Source organism: Pan troglodytes, chromosome 7, assembly GCF_028858775.2.
Source record: "Pan troglodytes isolate AG18354 chromosome 7, NHGRI_mPanTro3-v2.0_pri, whole genome shotgun sequence".
NCBI lineage: Eukaryota > Metazoa > Chordata > Mammalia > Primates > Hominidae > Pan > Pan troglodytes.
This window is the reverse complement of record NC_072405.2, coordinates 48,063,068-48,083,095: the sequence shown is the minus strand read 5'-3', so window position 1 is coordinate 48,083,095 and position 20,028 is coordinate 48,063,068. Positions and strand designations below refer to the sequence as shown.

The 20,028-nt window shown below is 34.6% G+C and overlaps 1 protein-coding gene across 1 annotated transcript in view; it reads left to right on the top strand.

Annotated features, from left to right (window-relative positions):
• Positions 1 to 20,028, top strand: part of ADAM2 (ADAM metallopeptidase domain 2) — a 94,244-nt gene that overhangs the window by 55,821 nt on the left and 18,395 nt on the right. The window contains exons 11-14 of the mRNA XM_519722.8: positions 5,076 to 5,212; positions 12,647 to 12,830; positions 14,980 to 15,078; positions 15,188 to 15,383. Coding sequence (XP_519722.5) covers positions 5,076 to 5,212; positions 12,647 to 12,830; positions 14,980 to 15,078; positions 15,188 to 15,383 — 616 coding nt within the window. The remainder of the gene's footprint in view (positions 1 to 5,075; positions 5,213 to 12,646; positions 12,831 to 14,979; positions 15,079 to 15,187; positions 15,384 to 20,028) is intronic.

Genomic DNA, 20,028 nt, shown 5'->3' with positions numbered 1-20,028 from the left:
AAAGAAATTTGTTTGGTGTAAAATAGGGGACAGAATCAGTTAGCTCACATTGGATAGGTAATTGCTTCATAACAACTTATTTAAAAGGTTAGTTTTCCTCCAAATAAATACAGTTGTGCCTTTGTAATAGAGATCAAGTCGCCATATTGCTGGCCTCTTTCCAGAATCTTTTATGACCATTGGTGTTTTTGTATGTCCTTCCACCAACACCACGTTGTCATAAGGACTCTACCTTGATAGTGAAACATCAAAAATGGTAGTGTAAACCCTACTAGTCTGTTATTCTTCAAGACTGTTTTAGGTATTCCAAGTCCTCTGCATTTCCATTTTAAAATCAGCTTGCAATTTCAACAAAACTGTTTGATTTTTATTGCTTTTTATGGAAACTTTAGATCAAGAGAGATTAGTATCAACAATATTGAGGCATTTTATCCATCAAATTCATAAACATATTGTGGAATATCCATATCCTGTAGTGCACTACACAGAAATTAAAAGAAGTACAGTTACACTCAAAATTAATGAATTTCCAAAACTATATTTTTAGAAAAACTAGCCAGAAATAAAATAATAAATACTTAATGGTGCCATTTTTATGAAGCTAAAGTGCAAGTAAAGATAAGCCATTGTACTGAGATCAAAATAAAGATTCTATTTTATGTGGAGGTAGTGCCTGGAAACTTGCTGAAAAGAACTTCCTGAGTGATGAAAATATTTTGTGTCTAGTACAAAGTAGTAGTTATACAGGTTCATGTGACACACACACACATGTGCACACACACACAAGTACACACGTATGCACTTCCCCAATACATGTGTATATATGTGTTTTCACATAAGTATACATAAATTATACATACATGAATGTGTACATATGGGTACATAACTACACATAAACATATAAACACACACATTGATATGTATATGAAACTGTATCAAATCCGAAACATTATTTAAAAGGTATGAAAGGAACTTACAGTGAGCCAAGATGGCGCCACTGCACTCCAGCCTGGGCGAGAGTGCGAGATTCCATCTCAAAAAAAAAAAAAAAAAAGAAAAGGTATGAAAGCACCACACAAAACAAGCTTTATAATAATTCCAAAGGGCAATAATTGAAAGAGATAACAATGTTTTAGTTTCAACTGTAAAAGGCAAAGATTATTTGATCGCATTTTCTCTACAAGTTTCAAACCCATTTGTAATATCACAGGAATTTTAACCCCTAAAGGGTAAGAGAAAGACCAAAAAATAACAACCATAGGCTAATTTATATATCAATACTAATATAAAGCAGCAAAATATTCTTTAAATAAAAATCCATATGTATTTTGTTTCTATTACTTAAGATGAAACAAAATCTTAGTAGCATTGTATAATGATCCTGAACATATATGTAGGTATATTCTAAAAATCTGCTGAAATAGAATGCAAACAGTGAAACAGCTGTGAATATAGGCAAAATAAATTATTAAGTGTTCTTTCAATGATATTCTGGACTTGACTTTCTATTGACTGGGCTGTTTGCAATTATTGGGTGGCAGAGGTTAATGTGCAGATTTTTGTCTGGTAGAAATGCAAATAATTTCTCTCTGGTGGATGAGATAACCCACATATTATTATTTATTATTCTCTAAAACACTAATCAGTTTTGTATCTAAAACCTACAATTCTATCCTAACATGTTTATTAATATACTCCTAGCTTCTCAAATGCTCTTTGATATGGTTTGGCTCTGTCCCCACCCAAATGTCATCTTGAATTGTAGCTCCCATAATTCCCATGTGTCATGGGAGGGACCCGGTGGGAGGTATTGAATCATGGGGGTGAGTCTTTCCCATGCTGTTCTTGTGATAGTGAATAAGTCTTATGAGACCTGATGCTTTCATAAAGGGGAGATCCCCTGCACGCGTTCTCTGGCCTGCCACCATGTAAGATGTGCCTTTGCTCTTCCTTCCTCTTCCACTATGACTGTGATGCTTCCCCAGCCATGTGAAACTGTGAGTCTATTAAACCTCTTTTTCTTTATAAATTACCCAGTCTTGGGTATGTCTTTACCCGCAGCATGAGAGAAGACTAATACACTCTTTAAATTGGCGTGAACATCTTACCAGTTCCTTGACTAAATAATGAGTTGAACAAAACATAACATGTGTTCATTAAAGAAAAAAAAGGCATAGATAGAATGTTGATACATAAAATTAGAGACGAGTGTTTTTTTAAAAAAACTTATATGGCAGGCACATTTATAGAGAATGCTCACATGTTATGCAAAAAACAAGTCTCAATAAATCCCCACTTGTTTACAAATTTCTCAGTCTGATGATTGGCATATAAGAAGCCTAATAAATGCTTGTTGCTGTTATTATTTGAAAACTATGGTTCTAAACAGGTATATTCACCAAAAGAAAATTGTCTGCTCTGTTGAAATTTTTTGTCCCTAAATATATATTTTTTAAATTCAGTGTTAAATAAAGTTGTGCTTTATTGTCACTTGCCTTTCAAATCAGAGATAATAATAACAAGAACCTGTAGGAAATTCTCTTACTGCTTTCCATACCTTTAAAATTTTTTTATACTACTCTGGACTGAGCTGTGTCCCCCCTAAATTCATATGTTGAAGCCTTAACCTCCAATGTGACTATATTCAGAGATTGGACCTGAAAGGTTAACTAGGTCATGGTGGGGGGCTCTAATTCAATAGGACTGCTGTCCATAGAAGAGGAGGAAGAGACACCAGAGATAAGGCTCTCCATGCGCACATAGAGGAAAGGCCAGCAAGAAGGCAACCTATTACAAGCCAAAAAGGTCTCAGCAGATGCCAACCAACCCTGCCAGCACCCTGATCTTGGACTTCTAGAACTGCGAAATTTCACAGAACTGCAAGGAAATAAATTTCTCTTGATTAAACCATCAAGTCTTTGGTATTTTGATCCTATAATGATCAAAGACATTTGAAAGTGTCTTTGAAAGGAAATACAATAAAAGGAAAGATCAAAAATGTATGTACTAGTAAGAATACAGGGAAGGTAAGAGCAACTGAACATGAAGGGAAAAAAAAACCCTGCTTTTATACAAATGCCTAAAGTGAAATCACTGGATCTTGTTGTTTCCATCTTAGTGAATTATAAGAGATAACAGGAAACAGGAGAAAAAGAGAAAAGTATAAAGATGCATTTATTGGTCAACAAGCCTTTTCTACAATATCTCAAAAATAGGGTGGTTTAAAATAACAGTACCAGTATTAATATACTACTACAGTATTTAGCCTCTTGAAATTCAGCTGAATCCTTCAATTTATTCCCTGTAGAATCATTCTCTCTCCTTCTCCTTCCCCTTCTTCTCCTTCTTTTCCTTCTCCTTTTCATTCCTTTCTTCTTTCTCCTCCTCCTCGTCCTCCTCCTTCTTCTTCCTAACACTGTCTCTCTGAAAGCAGATGATACATTTAAAATGTGGAAATTTGATAAATGGAGTATTTATCCATGTGCATGCAAAATGTGGAGCCTTTGCAGTACCTCCACACAAGTAATAAAGAACTTTAATTGGTACCAAGTGTTGATGGAGGGAAGGGAGTCATTTTATCAGAGTCACAGACAGAAGGTAGACGTCCCATCAAGGGTTCAAAGAGATGTAAGCATCCTTGCAATGATGTAGTAAATACCTCACTTTCATTCACATCTCATTCTCTTCTCTCCATTAGAAAAAATCAAGGTAAAACTCGAGGGCAAAGCATCCCTCTGACATAATCCATTTGTGTCATCTTTTTGGGGTGGAGGGCAAGGTAGAAAATGATGGAAAATTGACTTAGAGAGGCAACAGAAGAAATCAAAATGTATACCTAGAAACCTATCATGAAGTATATTCATCAAAATGTTAGTAGATATATTTGAAGGGGTAGCAGGATATGTGGATTTTTCCCAAAATTCATGTTATAGTGTGATCAAAATGCGCTATAATAAGCATCTTACTCTTACAAAAAGAGAAGTTATAAATTTAAATTATATGTTTATTTATTTATTAATTTAATATATAATTAATATATATATTAATTATATATTATATAATATAATTATATATAATTAATATATAATTAATATATTATATATTAATTATATAATATAATTATATATAATTAATATATATAATTAATATATATTATATATTAATTATATATACAATTAATATATATAATTAATATATAAATTATATATTAAAATTATATAAATATAAATTATATATTTTAGTTTTCCCAATAAAATTGAAACAACTGAAAAGTCAGAATTCTTATATCAGTCATTATTACCATAATATTAATTAATTCAGTGAGTTAACTTATGAGTTTATAAAAACATTTATGAAATGGCTATATAAAATATTATCTTTGAGGAATCAATTTTTTTAATTTTAATTTTTATTATGGGTACACAATAGTTATATATATTTATGGAGGAGATGTGATGTTTTGGTACAGGCATACAATGTGTAATGATTAAATTAGGATAATTGGAATAACCATCACCTCAAGCCTTTATCATTTCTTTGCATTAGGAACATTTCAATTCCACTCACATATTTCAACACATACAGTAAGTGTTGTTAACTGAAGTAACACTATTGTCCTAGAAATACTAGACCTTATTCTATTTAATTGTGTTTCTCTACTCATTAAACCATCTCCTCTTTATCCCCCACTTTGTACTACCCTTCCCAGCCTCTGGTAATGACCAAATTTCATAATTTGACACTATGTTTTTCTATGCATTTATCTTTCAATATTATCTTTTGTGAATATAAATATGACTGTAATTGTTGTTAGACATAGCTAACAAATTCCTGGGGCAATTTTTTTTCTTTGTCTGAGGCCACCAAATGAGTCATCCATTTACATACCGATGAAACTTCAGATTTTATTTTTCATAATTTTCTTACATTTATAATGAGTTAGGCCAACAAGGATGGCACTTTTGGGATAACAGATGCCCCTATTCCATTTTATCATGTGATCTTTAATAATTGCATTGTTCTCCCAGTAAACAAAATAATCTCCCAAAACGTGTACATCTATTTTTTTTTCTCAGCACCCCAGAATCATAAGTCTGGAATCACTTGCAGTTATTTTAGCTCAATTATTGAGCCTTAGTATGGGGATCACTTATGATGACATTAACAAATGCCAGTGCTCAGGAGCTGTCTGCATTATGAATCCAGAAGCAATGTAAGATTTCTGACTTTTATACTTTACATATATAGTTTAATGTAATTTTAATGTATTTAGTTGAAGAAAGTTTAAGTTGTTAAATAATAATGGCGATCAGCTGTGACTGAGGACTCCAGGACCAAAATGTGTATTCCAATGCCCACGATGCATATTTATCTCAATATCACTTGTAATCAAATGTCACACTGGCTTTCTCACATGTGATCTAACACTACATTTATCAATATGTTTACTTGTATAATTTTACAATTTGATGCATAATTTGATAAGCCAAATGCAAGCTTGAGATCACTACACAAAAAGTATTTATTAGTATGAACTTGTCTGCATGAGTCTCCTTCAACTTGCCTTGGTTCAGCCTGAAGTCTCAGCATCTGTTGATTTCAGAGATGCTGCCATTCAGCTTTTTCTTTGTCATGAGAGAAAGTCGTTTGCAGTATTCTAATCAGGCCTTAACGATCTAGTGAATTTTTTTTGCTGATATCAACATTATTCTTATAGTACATTATGAATTTTTGTAGAAATACGATCAAATAGCCAGGGGATTTAAGGAAACCAGGCAGTAACTGGAGCCAGCCTTTTATCTTTCTGATGGATATTCTTGGAGGCATTGTTTGTTTCTCAGATGTGTTAGAGAATCAAGCCTCATTGCCTGCAGCAGGAAACATCTCACTGTCTCCATTCCCACACTGCTGCTCCCTAAAATATTTGTGCTTAAGTTCTTGTCTCAGGCTCTGATTTTTGGGGTGGCAGGGATGGGGGACCTGTCCTAAAATAGTTACCCCAGAGTGGCTTTAGAAAACAAACCTTTATGAAAGGATTGTGGGCCTACATCAATACATGATCTGCTAGCAACAAGGGCACCTTTGGCAAAAGATAATGTGAAAAGTGCACTGCAGCAGGTCCAGGCTGTGGTGCAAGATGCCTTGTCTTTGGTTCTTGTGATTATTTAAATACAATGATGCTAAGGATATTCCTGGTAGATTACGTACATGTGGAATATCTGGCAAGTATCAGTAGGAGATTTGCAGTGCAGACCTGTAGTTCTGCTATAGCTTCCAATGGGCTATTGGGCTCTTGCAGCCTTGAGCATGCATCCAGGAAATAGTAAGTTGCTATGTTATTGAAGTTTACTGTTTTCATCATAAAATAGGTGTTTTAGAGCCACAAAAATATATGTATAAGATCAAGTGAGCATATCAATCTATCTGATGACCAAAATGGTAAATCTGGGAGCAAGCTAGAGAAGGTCCAGATAGTACAAGTAAATAAGGGAACAGGGATCCCAGATCTTCATGTCACCTACATCTATTGTACCAATATTTCTCAGTCACCATACACTAATATCCTTGTAGGGATTTTCTAAAACTGGTTGATGGAGAAAAACAAACCTCAGTCCAATTTTAATATGTTAGTTGAAGTATTTTTTAAAAGTCAGTTTCATATAGAGTCCTATTAGATTTAGACCTAAAGACTGTGGGGATGGTAAATGTCCCCATGCCCCATGCACATATTTGTAAACAATATGTCGGGTTTTCCACCTTGTATGAGAGAAGTGCCAGAGATTGAAATCTACACAGATTCCTATGCTGTGGCAAATAGCGTGGATACTAGGTGAACGATCTAGATGCTATAAAACTGGACATTTAAAGACAAGAAAGTGTGGGGAAGAAGTATGTGGATTTATTTAGAATGGGCACAACACATTCAGATGTTTATTTTCAAGTTCCACCAGAAAAGCATTTACTTCAAAAGACGCACTCAAGGACCAGGTCTTTGACATCTATGAATGTCAACCAGCCTTTTTCCTAGGACACTGTAAAAAAAAGTCTTAAAATGAAATGTACACACTCCTTTTCTAGGAGCAAACTTCAGCCACTTTAGTGAAACACCAGATTCCTGACCAACTATGGAAAATTCTGTAAGATATTCTGTACATTTTCCTGTGGGCCCCGCAGAAAGAAGTCATTATTGCCATCTCAATAATACATGCTGATATCAACCTTTCCTCCCCCTCTCTTTCTTCATCCTTACACCCTTATTCCTGCTTCCTAGGATCACCACCCACATAAAATTCCTGCAATCAAGTTCATGCTTTAGAGTATTTTCTCCTGGCCAATCTAAACAAAGACAGATGACATTTATATAGTTTGTATTAATAATGTTGAGCATTATTCATTAAACTTTTATTTATTTCAACCACAGTATAGCTGTTTACAATGTTGATTATAATGATTACAATAGTTGTAATGGTAAAGAAACGATAGGAAGGATAAGAAAATCACAAATATAAGAAGTTCTTTGGGCCCTCCACATCCTCTTGGATAATGTCAAAGTATTCTCTGTTCAATTTTGAAATAGGTAATTTTGTTAGGATGCCTAATAAGTTATTCCCATCACGGTTGGAACCCGTTCCTTAGTTTTGTTTTTTATTTTTTCCTTTGGAAATAGGTTTCTTATTGTTTTTCTAATTGCACCATGTTTATGAGACTATGAAATTTGCAATTGTTTGTGACAAGTATATAGAAATGGTATTGATTAATTTTTATTGAGCTTGTATCCTGCAGCTTTGCTACACTAACGTATTCTATTCTGGAACTTCTAATTTAGTCTCATGAGAATTGTATTCACATGTAATTATATATTATAAATACATCTTCCTTTTCGATGTTTATATTTTTAAAACATCTATATCTTGCCTTATCGCAGTGCTTAGGGCCTCGAGTACTATTTAAAACAAAAGTTTGAAGTGTGGCTGTCTTTGTTTCACTCTGATTTATGAGCAAGACTTGTAACTTTTCACCAATAAATACATTAACTGAAGGTTTTACAGAGAGACTTTTAATCAGATTGAGAAAGCTTTGTAACCCTCATTTATCAGAGTTTTCATTATGAATATATTTTATCAAATATTGAGATGCTCATATGTTTCTTCTACTTTATTCTGTTGATACATTGAAATACATTTTATTCATTTTTAGTTGTTTAAATAATCTTGCTTTTCTGAGATAAACTGCATCAAGGAATGAGGAATTATCCTTTTAATGTATTAATCCTTTTTGTAGCTGGATTTTTTCCCCTAATATTGGCAAAGTATATTTGCCTGTATATTAATGAGTGATACAGATCTTTAGTAGTAATTCTTTTGCAATTCCTTTGACTGGTTTTAGTATCACAGTTACACTGGCTTCATATAACTTTCTAAAAGAGATTTTGTACTATTGATACTATTTCTTTCTAAATTGTTTGATAGCATTTACCAGTGAAGCTGTCCGGACCTGGATAACTCTTTTTGGAAAGGTGTTTAATTGGTCATTTTTGAGATATTTAGATTTTAGTTATTTTTCCTTTTCTAATAAGTATTTTGTTTCCTCAAAATTGATTAATTTTTCATAAAATTTTTTATAGCTTTCATTTATTTTCCTCTAAAAGTCAATGGGATAATTTGTGATATGCCCTCTTTTATCTCTGGTACTGATCATTTGAGTTTCTTTTTATAATCACTCTAACTTAGATTTTATCAAATTAATTCATTTTTTTAAAGAATCATATTTTAATGACATTGACTCTTTCCTGTGGCCTATCTACTTTGTTTTCCTTTATTTCTACTTAGTTTGTGGTAAGTTTATTCATCTTTTTTTCTAGATTTTTAATGTAAAAATTCAAATAACTGATTTTAAACCTCCCTTCTTTTTGTGTAAACCCTTTAAAGCTGTGCATTTCTCTCTAATCACAAGTTCCTAGAACTTGACCTTCAATTACACACCACACATTTTTGATACTTTGTGTTTCATTTCCAGTTAGTTGAAATATTTTCAATTTTTTGTGATTTCTTCTTTGTCTAGCAATTTTAGATGTAGGTTAGTTGATTTTCAAATATTTGTGGATTTCCTAAATATCTTTTTGTTATCTGATTTAATATCTGCTATGGTCCAAAAATATACTTTCTAGATGTCTATCTTTTGAATTTCATGAGACTTATTTAATAATTGTGTTTAGTTTTGTCTTTCTTTGTTTTTCATTTTTTCAAATTGATTCCTTCCATCATGTACAACAGAAAGTGAGAGAATGTGTTGAGGTGTTATTTTTCTGTTTTTAGTTAGTAATTAAGATGCCTGTAGTAATTCCTTCAAAATTATATTTAAATATAGGTTATATTAATATTCTTCCTAGCGAATCATACTTTTTGTAAAATACAAAATATTAGACACATGTTTTGATGTTTTGATTATGGATTAAGGAAAAAGATGCTCCATTCTTTTATTTTGTATTGTATTGTTACTAGAACATTTCATTCTTTTGCAAATACTTTGTAATTTTTTGGTGAGAAAATGAATGGTTGAAATGTGGTTGATAAAGAAATATTTTGATTGAGATCTATATTGGGATTAAGTCTGTATTTAGATTTTGCTGCAAGTTACAGAAAACACAAAGGAATAATGGCTACAATCAAAGAAAAGTTTATTTTGAGAAATTACCATTCTATTAATTGTGTGATGTTTCACAGTATAATTTCACACTGTATTTCTACACAGTGGCTTCCATTCCCAAAATAATCTCATATCCCTAATGGAAGTTTTAATTACAACAATTAACCAAATTTAAAGTGACCAACAGGATAAAGGAGCTTACAAAAACATGTCTATCTCATTACCTCCTAGAACTTGAACTTATGGCTCATCTTAGGTCAATTATTTGACTTCTATATATGTTCACTCATTTATTAAAAACTGAGAAATTTAGACATTGTACAATGAAGTCATGCATTCAACTAACAACCAGAGGCTCCGTTATCAAAAAAAAGTGAGAGAATAGAGCATGAAAACATCCAGCAAATCTCCATGAAGATTCAAGCTGCAAAAAAATACTCTAATCGGATGCAATTATGCTTGATATTTTACTTTCTTTTCTTTTGTTTTTACCGTTCTCTCTCCCCTCTTTCTTTTTTTTTATTATACTTTTAAGTTCTAGGGTACATGTGCACAACGTGCGGTTTGTTACACATGTATACATGCGCCATTTCGGTGTGCTGCACTCATTAACTCGTCATTTACATTAGGTATATCTCCTAATGCTATCCCTCCCGATATTTTACTTTCTAATGACAATGTTAATTTCATTACCAGAAAGTGTATACTCTATAAACCAGTTCACACATGGTAAATGTATCTTGCATTGCCTGGTTCTCAGTAATATTAAATTTCTATCCGTTTTTTTCTATATGGTTCCTTGTATTTAGATAGTAATCATTTGAATTCTTGGCAATTTATAATAAATTCATTATTTAAGGTTGATGGAACTGAAGGGGATGTTCAGCCAGGATGTGACCACACAAAAAGTCATACCAACACTGTTAGTTTTTTCAAAAATTCTAAATTTATTCGAGGTCTTCGAGTGAATAACATTTTCTTGTGATAATCCAAATGACTAGAGTTTGATACCATCAAGTTTATTACCTTAAAACTCATCACATTCCTATTAACAATGTCTTCCATCAAAATATAGGCCATCATGATTATAATCTTTTTAAACATTGTTAATACTACTTAGAATAATCAAAATTATAACACAATTAAACTTTATTATTTATAGCAAGTGGTTTCAATAGTGCACTCCTTTAAAAGAACTAGCAGAAGATAGTTAATGAATGATTAAATTAGTAACATTCCAGTTGTTGGTAAATATTCTGAAGTAAAACAAATGTCAGTAAGGGGAATAAAGGGTAGTAAGGAAGCGGTATTTTTAACGTGTGCTTGGAAATATCCGTTTGCATAAATTTTGTATAGACATGTGAAATGAATGAAAGGGAACCGTGCATGCATACTAAGGAATAGTTTTCCAGGCAGAGGAAATAGTAGAATATTTGACGGAGGGGACAGTAAGAAGTCCACCTATTTGAGCAGAGTGAGTTGAGGTTGATGAGGAGAATGACCTCAGAGGAGTTGGTGAATACATCGCACTGATTTTGCTCTGAATGATTGAGTAACTATAGGTGAATTTAAACATGGAAGTAATATGAAATTGCCACTTTTTTAGGAAATATAATTGATTGAGTTTTGAGGAAAAGCATGTGATGAGCTAGTAGGCTATTGCATTAATCTGTAATGAAAGACCATAAAGTCTGTGAGTAAGTGGTTGTTATGGAAAACACATATTGAATATATAGAAAGTAGACAGATTTGACAAAATTTCATGGCAGATAAGGGGTTTGTGAGAAATATAAGATAACCTCAAGGTTTCTGTCCTGAGCAACTAGGCAGTTGGAATTTCCCTGTAGTGAATTTGAAACTATTAGGAGTACAAACTATGGATAGGCACAGTTTTTAGTACTTTACATGTATAATACTCTCACAACTTTATGAGATAAATAAAACATTTATCTTCATATTGCAAGGAGGAAACTAAAATGCATATAATTTTAAAATCTTTTACAAGGACAAACAACCTGTAAATGGCAAAACCAAGACTTTAACTCATTTGTTTTGATTGGCCACAGAGTCCACATTCTGAAACACTGTGTGATACTTTGTGAGGGGTGTTTTTGGGAAGAATAATCAAGAGTATTGGGAATTTATATTTAAGGTGCCAATAAAATACACTTAAGAAGAAACACTGAATAAAGCATCAGACTCTGGACTTGAGTTCAGGTGACAATGCCAGAGAAACAAATATCGGAGCTATTGGGCATAGACGCTATTTGCAACTATAGACATGGATAAAATAACCTATGAAAAAATATAGATTTCTTAAAAAAAGAAAAGCCTGGGCTGGGCGCGTTGGCTCACGCCTGTAATCCCAACACTTTGGGAGGCCTAGGTGGGCGAAACACGAGGTCAGGAGTTCTAGACCAGCCTGGCCAACATGGTGAAACCCCATCTCTACTAAAAAAAAAATACAAAAATTAGTAGGTCATGGTGGCGTGTGCCTCTAATCCCAGTTACTTGGGAGGCTGAGGCAGAAGAATTGCTTGAACCGGGAGATGGACATTGCAGTGAGCAGAGATCATGCCATTGCACTCTAGCCTGGGTGACAGAGTGAGACTCCGTCTCAAAAAAAAAAAAAAAAAAAAAAAAAAAGCATGTTTTCTTTATTAATACAGGGGTGTCCCAGCACTTAGAAGTTATAAAAAGAAAGAGCACAAATGAAACAGCAATGGGGCACTTTGGAAAATAGGAGCTTAAACAAGAGAGAGCAGTGTCATGAATAAGTGTCATAGGAGAGCCAATAAAACTTTATGGATTAGTAATTTACTTCCACTAAAATATTTACATTCTTGCACAGTTGACTTCCCATGCACAGAGATTGAAAGCATTGACACTCACAGACTTGGGAATTTGGTCTGTTGTGGAATGCTGTTGTATAGGTTTATTCTAAGGGTAGGTAGTTTATGGAAACCCTTACATTAAAATTTGACGTTTGATGTGTCTTTAGTCATTTCAGTGGTGTGAAGATCTTTAGTAACTGCAGCATCGAAGACTTTGCACATTTTATTTCAAAGCAGAAGTCCCAGTGTCTTCACAATCAGCCTCGCTTAGATCCTTTTTTCAAAAAGCAAGCAGTGTGTGGTAATGCAAAGCTGGAAGCAGGAGAGGAGTGTGACTGTGGGACTGAACAGGTTGGTACTAATTTGGAAGACTACGCACTGAAATTGCAGCAAAAATTACTTATTAATTCAAGTGAGAAACTGCCATTTTCCTTAATTCATCAAGCTAAATTTTCTGCAAATGATTCAGGAGGGCGTGTAGGTATTATAACAACTAATGAGTGCACTTATATATATTGGTGTAGTGCTTCAGTGCTTTGTGGATCTACGTGGATTTGTATGAATATACAGGTAATTTTCCTTTATTTATTCTAGCTTTCTTGAGGTATAGCTGACAATTTTAAATTGTATATATTTAAGTTATACAACTTGATGATTGAGTATATAAGTACATTTTGAATTATTTACAAAAATCTAGATAACTAACATACCTGTAATCTCACCACAGCATTTTATTTTTTCCTTTTCTTTTGCTTTTCAAAAATTTTCCTTTCTGACAAGAACACTAAGAATCTACCTTCTTAGCAAAGTTCAAGTGTATGATACAATATTGTTAACTGTAGTCATGTTTGATCTCTAAGAACGTATTCATCTTGCAGAACTGAAATTTTATACCCCTTGACCATCATCTCCCTATTTTCCACTCCCTGAAGTCCCTGGTAAGCACCATTCTAATCTCTCATATAAGCAATTTTCAAGGCCACTAATTTCATAGCTGAGTTGATGTAGGTTCAATCTTTTCCTCTTGAGTATATACTTCCCTAGTTTTTAAGCCTAAAATTTAAAACTAGTATTTAACCTAAATTCCTTTGTTGTTCAGAAAGAGAGATATTTTAAAGCTTTCACTATGGAGCAAGAAAACCCAGGGAGTACATTTGTGGTTTTTGAATATTTTAATCCAGGTCGATATTTAAGTCAAAAAGATTTGTAACATACATAATTAAGAAGAGCTACTTTTCTCAAACCACAGAAATCTTAGATAAAGCACCTGGGTTGAAGGGAGGTGAGGAGAGCAGAGGTAAAGGGAATGAAATAAGGCAGAGGAGATATTGAAACTCATAGTGAATGGTACAGGCTCAAAAGGATCACAAAGACTAAGTAGACTTCATTGTGCCCTACAATGGTCACTCATGTAGCCTTCCAACCTTAAAAGTGTGTTTATAGATCCTGAGATGTGTGATATGTTTTTAAAAAATTGTTCCTCGTCACCCACTTGTTTTTGCTTGGTTGGGTTTGAATGGAAACATCTTGAAAATTTTTTCTTCAATTTGACAATCATGTATCTAAGCTCTCGAAATGTTATATAATTGAGGCTTAAACCACTGAGATATAACTTTCCCCTCTAGAATTACAGTAGATAGCAATGACAGTGACAATTCTTAGACAGAATAGCTGTGAAAAATACTGACAACTCTGTGCTTCCAAGTATCTTGCTATAACTCATATGAAGACTACTAAACCCATGATTTATGTTTGTGTGATTTATCAAATTTCTTTTTCCAATTTACCCTATTTTAAATTTCTGGGTATTTAAAAAATGTGAGTGTGTGTGTGTGTGTGTGTGTGTGTGTGTGAATGCATTGTCTTTTAGCCTTCTTATCTATTGCTTTTACTAACTTTAGTAATAGAAGTTTTAAAAGCATATTCACTGGGCATAGATGAACTAAAGCATAAAACAAGGCATAATAAGATATGAGTGAATGATATAAAGGTGACAACTTCAGCATTCTCAGAAATAATATCATTTTCCAGTCCTTAATTAGGGAGTTAAAAATGAAATAAATCAACAATATACCACAAAATGCAGAAACTTGTTAAAATATTATATTCAGAAGACTCTAATAAGAAGTAGTCACTGCAATAGAATTTTTAAATTATAACTTCTGTTTATTTTACGTCTTGTATTTAACTATCTCTGTCTACAAGAGCCAGAGCTCTTCTCAGTGATGTGGCTATGGTGGACCCCAGGGCTTCAGAGAATCCTTTTATCAGTGTAACCAAACCTATTCTAGCAATATGAGCAACACATGGTCTGGCAATTAGTAGGTAATTAATAAATGTCTGTTAAGTAAATGAATAAGTGGTTTTATTTATTTTTGTTTGCCAACATGTAAGTTAAGCACCTATGTGTATGTTATATAATATGTTGTCTTTATGAACATGTCTGTCCAATATGAATACAAGTTGGAAAATACTTCAGAGCATTTGATTTGCCTTACAGGATTGTGCCCTTATTGGAGAAACATGCTGTGATATTGCCACATGTAGATTTAAAGCCGGTTCAAACTGTGCTGAAGGACCATGCTGCGAAAACTGTCTAGTAAGAGCTTTTTGAAAAATTTCAATATTACCTACATAAGTAGTTATCATTATTATGCTTATGTATTCTCATTCTGCTTAATTCAATATCATTTACCTCATCCCATCAGTTTATGTCAAAAGGAAGAATGTGTAGGCCTTCCTTTGAAGAATGCGACCTCCCTGAATATTGCAATGGATCATCTGCATCATGCCCAGAAAACCACTATGTTCAGACTGGGCATCCGTGTGGACTGAATCAATGGATCTGTATAAATGGAGTTTGTATGAGTGGGGATAAACAATGTACGGACACATTTGGCAAAGGTATTTATTATCATTTGATTTCTTATATATGGGTTTTTTCTGGAAACTGAACAGAAATAGATGCTGATACATGATTGTGATTTTTAAAATGTCACATTTAGTTTAAATATTCTAAAGAATTATAGAAAGAGAAGAATACAGCCAGGCGCGGTGGCTCACGCATGTAATCCCAGCACTTTGGGAGGCCGAGGCGGGCAGATCACCCAAGATCAGGTGTTCGAGACCAGCCTGGCCAACATGACAAAACCCTGTCTCTACTAAAAATACAAAAATTAGCTGCAAGTGGTGGCACATGCCTGTAATCCCAGCTACTCAGGAGGCTGAGGTTGCAGTGAGCTGAGATCACGCCACTGCACTCCAGCCTGGGAGAAAGAGTGAGACTCCACCTCAAAAGAAAAAAACAACAAAAAAAGAGAATACTGTCAGAAAAAATATCAGTAGCTAGAAATTAAAAATTAATTAAAAGTGAAATCATTACATTATTAATTACTTTCATCAAAATAATAGAGGGAAAGATTCAAAGTCTATGGGACTTCTGAGTTCAAGAAGGAAGAAAGTAGACAGAACACAAACTATACTTTTACTTCATATCCATCACTTTTTTTGGTAAATATAGAATAAGTAATATGACTATAGACATTAAAGTAATTATAAGTTGTCATATAAATACAGTTTAAGCCACGTTTAATGCAGGCACACACATTCAGGTGCACAAAATCACCTGTGGAAACAATAAGGAAGTTTCATGAAAATCCAGGGACTCTGAAGTTATTGAGGGATGATGTGCACCAATGTTAAAAACAAAAAAGAAAACCATGGTGCAAACTATATACAAAATTGTTTGCTAAATAATATGGAAACAGCAACAATGCCAACAGTATTTCATCCCCATGTCAGAAAAAATCAGGAACAATTGACAGAGGAAATATTTAGGATGTTCATAGAAACAGATAGGTGGTCACCTTTATTCTCAACTGGAACAAGTTGCAAGTCTAACTCTAATTTCTGTGTAAAAAGGGATTGCAAAGCACTTATCAATAACCAAAATGAACATACAATTAGGAATGACTGTTGGTTTGAAGAAAAACAAAACAAAGATGCAAAGAAAGAAACTTACAAAATGAAAAAGTGTTGTCCTGGGAAAATGGGTAATTTGGTACCACAATGTGGATGATTTTCAGATTAAAGAAGGAAAATAGAGACAGAAAGAGACAGAAAGGCAGAAAGAAAGAAGAGAGAGCAAAAGACAAACTTTTTAATTACTGATTTAATTTCCTCAATCATTGTTGGTGTATTCCGATTTTCTACTTTTTTCATAATTTAATATTCGTAAGTTGGATGTGTCCAGGAATTTATCTATTTTTTCTGTTATCAAATTTGTTGGCATATAGTTGTTCTATTTATATATGTCTCTTATATTCTTCATATCATAAGGTATCATTGTAGTATCAGTGGTAATGTTTTCTGTTTCATTTCAGATTTTGTTTATTTGAGTCTTCTCTCTCAATTATATGGACCCAGAGTGCTTCCTAAGGAGCACTCTACATCAGTATTATTTAGTGGCCGCCAATAGTCTTTCCAATTTCCTTTAATGCCTTGGCTATATGTTTTCTACCCTATGCCAAAAGTATCTCTGTGAGAAGACAGATTCAAACTTCAAGCAGTTTATAAGACAGCCTTAGCTTTCACTTCCTGCTTGTTCAGGACCTAAACATCATAGAGTAAGGAGTGACTAGAAAACTCTCTGTTCTCAGAACTATTCTAGGTATGTGTGCAGCTATTTATTTATTTATTTATTTATTTATTTATTTATTTATTGGAGCCGGAGTCTTGCTCTGTTGCTCAGGCTGGAGTGCAGTGGTGTGATCTTGGCTCACTGCAACCTTCACCTCCCGTGTTCCAGTGATTCTCCTGCCTCAGCCTCCTAGCCTCCTGAGTAGCTGGGATTAGAGGCACACACCACCACACCCGGCTAATTTTTGTATTTTTTAGTAGAGATAGGGTTTTGCCATGTTGGCCAGGCTGGTCTCGAACTCCTGACCACAGGTGATCTGCCTGCCTAGGCCTCCCGAAGTGCTGGGATTACTCGCTTGAGCCACTGCGCCTGGCCTGTGTGCAGCATTTTAGATCCAGTTACATTGTTACCAAGCAATGAGTTCACTTCCGGATGTGCGTAGAGGCCAACACTAGTAGCACCAGCTTCCAAGAAAACAGAAAGCTTTATTGTGAGGTCCACCAGCAAGGAGACAAAAGGCAATGCTCAAATCTGTTTCCTTAAGCTGGCGTCTGGGGGCAGGTTATATAGGCAGATGGTAACTATGAGAGAGATGAGAAAGGCTCTGATTGGGTCATGCAAAGAGGCGGTGCCAGGTCCTCAGCTTTTAAGTTTTTACTGCAACAAAACAGGACTCCCCTCCCTTCTTTTTTGAGGGGAAGAGGGGAGTGAGGGTCTTGCCCAAACTGTAGTACAGTGATGCAATCACAGCTCACTGCAGCCTCCAACTCCCAAGGTCAAGTGATCTTTTTGCCTCAGCCTCCCAAGTAGCAGGGACTACAGATGCATGTCACCATGCCCACTATTTTTTTCTTTTTCTTTTTTTGTAGAGGTGAGGTCTTGCTGTGTTGCCCAAGTTGGTCTCAAACTTCTGGTCTTAAGTAATCCTCCTGCCTTGGCATCCCAAAGTGCTGGAATTATAGAAGTGAGCCACTGCATCCGACCCTTTGCTTCTTAATTTGTTCCATGCTCCTAGATTTGAATATTTCAAATTGAGTACTTCAGTTCCAGCCTGCTCAGGTTCAGGCTATTTGATTGGCAACCTGGGGGTCGATGGCAACTGAAAAACAGCTAATCATTTTGTGACTGATAAATTTGACCCAGAGTGAACAATAGGTTTGAGCTATTCTGTTTCATATTGTCATCTAACTCTCCAGGAATTCCTTTAAAATTTCCAGTGAGCTCTTGTTTGCCTCAACTGAAATCACAGCCTTAGGCACTGGTGATGCTGGTAGCAGATTTATATTATTTCAGTAATGCCTTTGTTGTCAGTGAACCGGTTCAGATTCTTTACTTCACTGCCGAAAAGAATTTGAGAGCAAGTCCAAAGGGAAAGTAAATAAAGAAGTTCATTGCAAAGCAAAGTACACTCTGATAGCAGGCTGCACAAGAATAAGAGCGTCGGTTGGCATTGAGGAAATTCCCTTTATTGGAGTCTAACATGATTATTCATAAAAGGGTGGGAGTGGGCATTGTTGTTTAGCATGTTGTGGGTGGTCTCCTGAATGCACATGTGCTATTGCTGTACATGCCAGTACATGCATCACATTTCTCATTAGCATTTTAATTCTCCACCCAAGGGTGCCTTTTTTACTATTATAATGAACATAGGTCACTCCAAGGACACAAATCATGGGTTTCTGCACTTGAACCAATTTGGGTGTTTTCCCTTATGTTCCTTTACCTCCTTGCTGCAGGATGTTCTAACCAGTATCCCAGGATGCAGTTTTTGCACTGTTGGGAGGTTTATTCTCGCCATCTATTTTGCAAGTTTGCTCTCATTTAAGGGATGCTATGACCAACCTATCTAATTTACCTCACTCTGAAAGCCAAGATTTTTTTTATTCATTTTTTTTTTCACTTAACTGAGCTCTAAATCAAATCAAGTAGACCTAGCCACCTGGTAACAGAGATTTTTCCAGGGAATGGAAAGTTTAGATAAAATATTTAGATAAATTATTGGCTGCCTCTGGGCATAGCGCTTTCACAGAGCTCCAACAGAGATGTGACCTCTTCATTAGCTGTAAGCCTGCTGGCTTTCATCTGTCATGAGACACTGAGAACAAATGAGAATATGCCCAAGTTAAAACATCACTGACCCCTTTGTTTATCAATTCTATCAACCAGAACTACACCAGAGAAACAGAATCCATTGGATATGTAATTCTGCACTCTCTCTTCCTCTCTGTAGATAGATAGATATAGATATATAGATATTTTATTGTATATAAAATTTTGTGTATATATCTATGCAAATAATTGGCTGATCAGATTGTGGGGCTGGCTAGGCAAGCCTGAAATCTGTAGGGCAAGACAATTAAAAGGGCAGAATAGAAATTTTAAGCATAAATTGAAGTCCACAGGCAGAATTTTTTTCTTTTTCAGGGAAGCCTGCTGTAAAGGTCTTTCAACTATTAATAATTGAATCAGGCCCATCCACATTATCTAGGATAATATTTCTTAAGTAAAATAAACTTATTGTAGACTTCATCACACCTACAAAATCCCTACAGAGCAATGCCTAGATTAGTGTTTAATTGAATAACTTGAGACTATAATCTAGCCAAGTTGACACATAAAATGTATCATCACACTGTCTTTCAGTAGTTTCTCTTGGATACCTAAAATTCATTTTGATCTGTAGATTGCGGCTTTCTTTCTTTGTTTTGGCCTATTTTTTGTCTACAAGCATTGGCTTGCTACCATAGCCAAGGTTAAAATTTTGACTTCTTACCCATAACCAGCTTTGCAAATGACCTCTGGGACAAAATGAACTTTTAATTTTCAGTTCACTACATCATCTGTGGGTCGCAGCTGAGATCTGAGTCTGTCCACTCTGTTAGTGAGCATTCATGCTGCAGCATCATTATG